This window comes from Carassius auratus, unplaced genomic scaffold (genome assembly GCF_003368295.1).
Source record: "Carassius auratus strain Wakin unplaced genomic scaffold, ASM336829v1 scaf_tig00039174, whole genome shotgun sequence".
Classification (NCBI taxonomy): Eukaryota; Metazoa; Chordata; class Actinopteri; order Cypriniformes; family Cyprinidae; genus Carassius; species Carassius auratus.
Window position 1 is genome coordinate 6,136 of NW_020526493.1, and position 8,155 is coordinate 14,290.

Consider the following 8,155-nt stretch of genomic DNA (forward strand, 5'->3'; position numbering starts at 1 on the left):
GGATTAGCAAATGTTTTTGGAGTGCTTTATATCAAGTTAGGGTGTGCTGGGTGGTTGCTTACTTGCCCTCAGCTTGTGTCCTTTCTTAAAGCCTATGGAATTTTTGTTGGTTTATTTCTCCCCCCAAATGTAAAAACTGGACAAAAGCAAGTCCACACCTTCTGCATTCTGGTAATCATCATATGAAACTGTACAACACGAAAGAACCCATGGTCACACCCCTTTGTGTTTTTCCCAGCACATGATTTTTGGGGCCCCAGATGGCCCCCGTAGTGTCCCATCTGTCCGAGAGCATTGCTCACACATCATGAATACAGTCGAGCACCAGGCACTCTGAACATGTGCCTGAACAGCAGCGTCAGGAGGCAATTAGGGAACAGCGGCCCCCGAGGCCAATGCCCCCTCCAGGGGCCAGGCTGATTGACTGGAACCTCATCTTCCTAACAGGCTGGCTCGGCGCCATGGGTCAGGGGAAACAGAGACAGGAGGGGGTTAGGAAATCGACAGTCTTTCCTATAGTTCAACCACAACCTTCCCAGTAATGGACGAGTCGACAGCAGATCACTGAGAAACTAGATTCGTTTATTTTTCAGGAACGTTTGTGGACATTCATTTCTCTGCTTTATTCAAAGGTAACTGTAAAAACGTCTAGGACACATTATAAACATGAGAACCACATTTGTACGTTTGAACAAAAAACATCATTCACTCATTTAAATTACTCATGATTGTCATATTGCTGTCTAAGTTTGGCTTTGCAATTATTCAAACTGTGTAAGTCATCTAAACATAGATTCAGACTGTAAACTAACATTGGCCCAAAGGGCATCATGAAAGAAATGTGGGAAGTAACATTAAATAAAAAACAACTGGCTCATACAGTTTAATCAACTGTATATATTTATAACACCTACAAACTCTTCATCCCTGACATCCTTATACAGCTAATCTTAAAACATTATTAGTAAGCATAGTTTGTTCAAATGAATAATTCAGTTAATCTGAAAGTTTAATACCTTTCCTGACAGGACTCAAAATGTCTAACTTTGTTAGTCAAACACACCTACACATGATTTATTGCTACAAAAACCCTGGCAACACGAACTGAGTGAGTTTCCTTTTAAAAATAAGCAGCGAATCCCACTTGTGTGTTTGTGGGACATGACAGTGGTCGTTTGAAGCCAGGTCTGTTTTGAAGGTTTATTGTTCTGTGAGTCATCATAAAATGGGACTTAAAGCACAATGATGGTGTTTTTATCTTAAAAACCTTCTGATTTGTTTGGAGTCTTAAAGTGACAGTCTCTGACAGTCTTTCCCTATAAAAAGCTGAAACAAAAAGATCAGACCTTGATCAAGTATCCCAAACAAAGGGGAGTCATTAAAGGGTGATGGTTTCCCCTTCTGCTCTTCTGCACGTACAGGAGATGGGTCTGCCAATAAACATTTGCCTCTAATGAACACTGAAGCATACAAACGTTCCCCCCAAAACCAATCATTTCTGTCCCTTGTCCTTGCCTTTGTGATCAAACAGAGGGGTTTTGATCAAATCAGCTGCCTGTTTAAGAGGTCTTCTCTAACCACTGACCATATTTATCTTTTGTTTCAACCCAAAACATCTAGACCAGTCATTCAGGGGGAAGTGTGAATTTGCAGACAGAGGTCATGTCATGCAAAACACACCCAGTAACTCTGGTTTTAGAAATCCCTCCAACACCAATTAAACTTGTAAGGATAGTAAAGAAATAAACAGTGCCAGTGTGTGCCTTACAAATAAATATATGGAACAGAATGTTTTTCCTCATCCAAACTCATCAGTGGCTTGGAAGTTGTTTTTTGTTGTCATTGTTGTTTGTTTGTTTTTACATCCAGTTGCAAAAAAAATAAATAAATGGCACACAATTCATTTAGCGCCTACATTTTGCTGGCCCAACTTTTCTGACCTGGAGAATAAGATAACCATCCAATACAAGAAACATGATTCTTGAGTAACCTTCAGTGCCAATTAGTAACCAAGAAATATGAAGGCCCGAAGCTAAAGAGAGATGTACCCTGTCTTAGCACATGGGTGGCCAGGTTTTATCCATGGACTGGATGTGTTCCTTAGCTTTCATCCTCAGTGCGGTAATGCTTGAACTGCGCTGATCTACGTCCTCCAGAGGGTATCTGTCGGTGAAGGGTGGAGGGCATTGGTATGGAGGTGGCGCCATGGGCTGCATGCTTTGGGCCATGGATTGGGCTGGGCTAAGGAAACCATGATTGGCATAGCCCGCTTGTAGTCCTTGTGTAGGACCCATGAACCCTGGGATGCTGTGCACTGGAGTGGAACTGGAGAGAGGGGAGGGCAGCCAAGGATCAAGGGGCAGCGAGTTGTTCATGTGGCCCATGGTGGGGTGCATTGGCGGGCGGTTGAAGGAGAGCATGGGGGAGTCATGAAGCTTCATAGTGCTGGCGTCTATTTTCTCCTGTCGCCTCCATTTGGCTCTGCGATTCTGGAACCAAACCTGGGCGAACACATACACCTCAAATAATCAATCTTTTATGGCAATCCAAAGTCAATAAGATAGTGTTTCACATAAAGCATCTGTGCTATCAAACTACTTGTTTCCCAAACTTACTGGGGAACAACCAAAGTTGGATTTAAGTCATGGATGATGTTTAGAAACGCTACGGAAAGGACCAGCTGAGATCAGCATGAACTCTGGTTAGTGCTGCTCTGTCTTGTCGATGAAGCTGCTTGAATATAGTGACCTTGCAATATAAGCTGGCTCTTGTTTAAGGTGATCAATGAATGTGGCCTTGCTGGTTAGGAAGTTTAAGCAAGTTGTTGAGCAACCAGGTGAGGAGAAACCAGAACTCCAGCATCTCATGATAGGGACCAGTATACCAGTTCCCGAAAAGAGAGGGGTTTTATCAACACGGTATGATCTCCTCTGAAACTGATACTTTTAATTTCACAAAGAGATTGAAACACACCTGTACTCGAACTTCAGGGAGGTTGATTTTCATGGCCAGCTCCTCTCGGCTGTAAACATCAGGGTAGTGGGACTTCTCGAAGGCTCGCTCAAGTTCGTGGAGCTGGTACGTAGTGAAGGTTGTGCGGTTGCGGCGGTGCTTTTTCTTGGGTTGCTCCGCATCGGCTGAATCTGGAGACTTGCTGTCACTTTCAATGGACTTCCGTAGATCGTCCAACTCCCCGTCACACTTATTGGAGAATATGTCAGAATCTAAAGCCACGGGTGACAGAAGAACAAAAGACATAACTTGAGAGTCCATGTTAGACAGACTTTAACATGAAGTTTCAATAGAACTAAACATATTGCAAGATCACACTCCAACTGGAGCAACCAGGGGTTTAGAGTCATATTCAAGGAAACAAACTTATTTTGGAATTGAACTAGCAACTTCGTTGTTACCAGACCTGATTCTCGACCACTAACACCACACAACCATTTCACATTGAAGTTAAATTAAGAAGATGAATAATATGATCTCTGTTGCTTACGAATGGTAAATACGGACTGCATGTAATTCATTACTGATATGGTGTTTCCAAAACCGAGATTCTAATCCCATAATACTCCTGGCCAAAATCTCTTGTAACAAACAGGCTTGGACTAAAGCATTTTAATGTCACTGATGGTAGGCAGGGCTTTCACTGAGGGTTTCCCATCCCATAATCCAAGCAGAAACATATGTAGCCTGTTAATTCCCCTGATAGTTTCCTCATAAACCAGGCCCTAATCTACCTAAGGGCTTCTGTTGATTCTAACCCATGTCCTCAACATAAGGTTATGTTTCTAGGAAAAGCTTTACCTGGATAAACTGGAGAGACCTACTGGCAGTTGTCAAGCTAATTCAGTTAATTCCAATAAAATTCTGGTCATCGGGGCAAGTGGATTTGTGCAATGCACTCACAAGATGAGTTGATATACTCTTTAAGTTGTTGCTGTCCAATTGTAAACGAGCTCAGAACACATGCTAACTGCACAAGTAAATATTAACAATAGCTGCAATGTTGTGTACATGCTAGACAGATAACTGTTAACATTAAATTGGCGATAGTATCGTGAAGCCCAACTACTAGAGCATGTTCCACATTTTCAGTTCTGAAAATCAACAGAAATCTACAAAAACTATTTAAAAATGTTAAATGTGTTACACATCGATAATAGCACTACACTTTTATTGGTTAGCTTTTTTAAATTAGTAATGAAATGCTGCAGGTTGTACTAATAACTGAACTGCTGCAGGTTAAGTCCCAGATAAGATCAACCAATGAACTGGACTGTGAAGTGAACCCTTATCATTACTGTGTCCTTGTAGACACTTCACTGCAGATTTAAGCTTCCTGCGGTGACTGTCCTTGCAATCAGCACATAGTAAGTTCACACTTTGGGAGAAGTGTATGCTAATGAACACAGATTTTCTGATTATCTGAATACAGTTCTCCATAGTGGACATAAAATGCATAATATCTCAATTTAAGTTTGTTAGAATGGCTAACACAGTAAACAATGCAAGAAAACACCTCACTTTGGCGACATTAGAAGTAAAGGCTTTAATGATCAGACAGGAACAAGCTAACACGCAATAAACTGAACTCACACATTCAAGAGTCAATGCTGGTTCAAGGATCAGCACAACGCCTGTCAGATTCAAGACATCCCTATATAAATGCTCAGACAGCTTGCTTCAAATGAGGACAATCGATCTCAAAGGCTCAAACCATTCAAAAGGATCTTGTCCCGTTTGAGTCAGAATAACAGAATGACTTGTCTCTTGTCATGGCTCTGGGTCATGCAAGACATTCTCTCATCACAGGACTAAGAAGCATAATGGATAATAAGCCCAATGGGGGGAAAAAAATAGCGCAGAATGGAAAAATGATTATGTCGGCATGCACAGTTGTGCAATCTTGTTTAAGATTGGAGCAGATTACTGGAATTCCTCAAGGGGATGTGTCCCACTGCCAAATTATTTTCAGGTTTGAAAGGACCTTGAAAAGACATGAGAATGTGATCGCTCTATATATTTAGACATACTTTAGCCTGGCATATCACCTCTGCCAAAACATATCCCATAAACCAAGATCTTTTTATAATTGCAACACTTTCTCAGATAAAAAAAAGAAAAAAATCAAGTCAAAATCAAAGTCTGAGACGTCAACCATTTCTCAAGATTCTTCCAAGACCAAATGATCTGAGCTATAATCCTAATGCATGTTAAACAGTCTTCTACATTTTCACTAAGGATTGTTAGGTGAAACACTGAGGCAACGTTGATGTCAACACCACAATGAAAGAACAACTTCTTAGCAAAACAATCATCCTCTTTAGGATGTCCATCTTTCTGCAATCCATAGCGTTATTTGAAACTACTGATGGCATTTTAACAGAAAGTATCTAGGTAACTGTGCCACTGGTTTTGTAAGTTATGTAAAGTAGGCGTCAGACTTTCGTTTAGGTCTCTTAAGGTGACGCTCGATGCTAATGCCCTGGCGAGCTGCCATTGTTACCTTAAAATTGACAGGAGGGCTCAGCATAAGAACTTGGCCTGTGTCTGTCTCTGGGTTTTAGTAACAGTGTGTCTTAATGTACTAAATAACCATCATATGAGGCTAGTTCAGGAGTAATTGCTAGAAACACTTGATATTTGACCTATGAAGAACTCACTGTGAAATGCAGGTTGCTCCGAACCATCCCTGAGGGGTGGCAGGTGCCCGTAGGGTTGTACCCGCTGTTCCCGCTTCCCTAGATCTCCAAGACTTTCATCTCCAACTTTGTGTGCTACATCATTGCCTCCAGGGTTGAGCAAAGGGTCCTGGTCCTTGCTGAAGCCCAGGATGACATCTATGCTGTGGACACGAGTGCCCACCGCTACGCCCCCTGCTTTGACCATCTCGTGGAAGTTACTGGGTGAAAGACAGCTGTCATCCACCATGTTCATAGTGTCCAGTGATAAATGCATTCGAATGCTGGGATGGAGCCGTACAAGGGAGAAATCCACGTGATCTGATGGAGGAATCCAAAACGGACAGGTTTTACCTGGTTGGAATCAACAAAGAGAGACTAAAATCAACAAGTGCATTAAATAATGTTTTAGAAGCCAAGTTCTTCATATTTCAGGTAAAAAAAATCATCCCCAACTAATATACATAATTAATAAATACTCAAGCATATAGTGACACAATCTTTGTAAATACAATAAATCTTTGACATAAAAACAGACTAAAAATCAGTGTACTAAAAAACTTCAGAACGATTTCTCAATTAGCATGAGCTTATTAGTGTCCTAATAAGGTCTCATGCATTAATACTTATAGTTTAATAAGCTAAGTAAGATCAAATAAGCTCTACTAGCTACACTTTCTTTTTATCAACTTTTACAGATAATGTAAAAAAGTTAAAAAGGCAAATACATGCACAATTAGTATCACAGCATATAACTACACACAATATAATGTCTGCATTGTTAATGTTTCTCAGAAAGCCATAGGATCTTGGCATATGACAGACATTAACATTAACATAACATTTATATAATATACTGATAATCTGACGAATGTGTAATACATACATAATTCAGATTTAAATAACATCTAAACCCCCAAAACTGAGTTTACAAAGAAATAATGTAGATTGTTAAATATGAAAGTAAACGTAAATATTTATAAACAAATTATGTTCATTTTTGATTTATGTATTACCATGTATATTATTAAACATAAAATATTATATTACCATATTATTTATTGAATGTTTTTATTATATCTACATGTATGTTTATAATTGCATATATAAATATTATAGCAATTATATATTTTATCATGTACATTATCAAAACACAAGAATGACATATAATTGAAGAGTGCTTTGGGAGAAAGTTTCCTCAGCACAGATTGACCACAGCATGGGACATACCTCTGACACGAGATGCTCCGTGCTCTTTCTGTCTCCGGTCTGACCCGCATCCACCTGTTTCCCCCAGCAGCGGGTCACAAGCGGGTGATGAGCACGCCTCCGTCTGCTACTGTACGCCCCGAATGACCTCGACTGCTCTCACTTTAAGCATGAAAACATACACCAATGCACAGAGGTTCTCTCCTGGATTCTGCTGGACAGATAGCTGGTGTGTGTGTGTCTCTTCAGAAGGGAAATAACAGCAGAGGATTACACAGGAGCTCATTCATCGGGACTCTTCCCCCTTAAGAATGATTGACAGACGGTTTCTGCTCAAGTAATTGCTCTAAATCGAGCTTGAATTCGCCACACAGGAGGGGGGCGACACTAATGAAGCCGTTTCTCCTTCCTCTTAGAAAATTCAGTTGTTTTAGTGACAATGGGATGAACTAAAAGTTTCACAAAGTCTTTCCCCAGGAATCTGTTACTGACATAAATGCATAAAAATGTTTCCAAAGAGAAAGTTATTCGCCTTGAAAATTGATAGAGTCATTTATAGAAATAAACAAATATTCAATCTTATATAAGAAAAATAAGTAAATAAATTATACATGTATAATCATTCCTTCTTCTTATGAATAATATTACATAAAACATTTATATATATATATATATATATATATATATATATATATATATATATATATATATATATATATATATATATATATATTTACTTTTTAACATGCTAAATAAATGTATAAATAATATGATCAGATATTAATACAATTTACAATGATTATAAATTAAAAAAAAAAATATATATATATATATATATATATATATATATGTATATATATATATATGTATATATATATATATATATATATATATATATATATATATATATCGAATGTAAATATTTGCATATATTGACAAGATGACACAGTGCAAATTTTGGCAAATTTTGACGCTTCACAGAAGGTCTCACAGTAAATACTCAATACTATCACCTGCGGAATAATTAGCCAAGTAAATAAATCCAACAACATGAGCACAGACTCTTTTATAAACTCATTACAGAGTTAACCCAGGCATACTCACGAGAGATCGGCACTTATTAAGAGATATGACCTCAGAACAAGATTAACTCATTAACGTTCAAAGGAATCCATGTAAACAATTTTATTGCTTCCATTAACACCACTATAGTAAATTACAACAGAGAACCTCAACACACACATGTGTGTGTGTAC

At 38.8% G+C, this 8,155-nt stretch overlaps 1 protein-coding gene across 1 annotated transcript; it reads right to left on the minus strand.

Annotated features, from left to right (window-relative positions):
- Positions 1 to 561: 561 nt before the first annotated feature.
- Positions 562 to 7,189, minus strand: LOC113083709 (retinal homeobox protein Rx1-like). Its single transcript, XM_026254687.1, has 4 exons — positions 6,921 to 7,189; positions 5,673 to 6,044; positions 2,974 to 3,224; positions 562 to 2,501 (listed from the first exon to the last, which is right to left on the minus strand). Exons 2-4 carry the CDS (start codon positions 5,965 to 5,967, stop codon positions 2,055 to 2,057), a joined length of 993 nt encoding a protein of 330 aa, XP_026110472.1. The 5' UTR covers positions 5,968 to 6,044; positions 6,921 to 7,189; the 3' UTR covers positions 562 to 2,054.
- Positions 7,190 to 8,155: the final 966 nt, after the last annotated feature.

Coding starts and splice junctions, on each gene's coding strand:
- LOC113083709 (XM_026254687.1), bottom strand. CDS start 5,967: ATGCATTTATCACTGGACACTATGAACATGGTGGATGACAGCTGTCTT. Junction 3,225..5,672: donor GGAGCAACCTGCATTTCACA/GTGAGTTCTTCA, acceptor CCGTGGCTTTAG/ATTCTGACATATTCTCCAAT. Junction 2,502..2,973: donor TCCCTGAAGTTCGAGTACAG/GTGTGTTTCAAT, acceptor GTGTTCGCCCAG/GTTTGGTTCCAGAATCGCAG.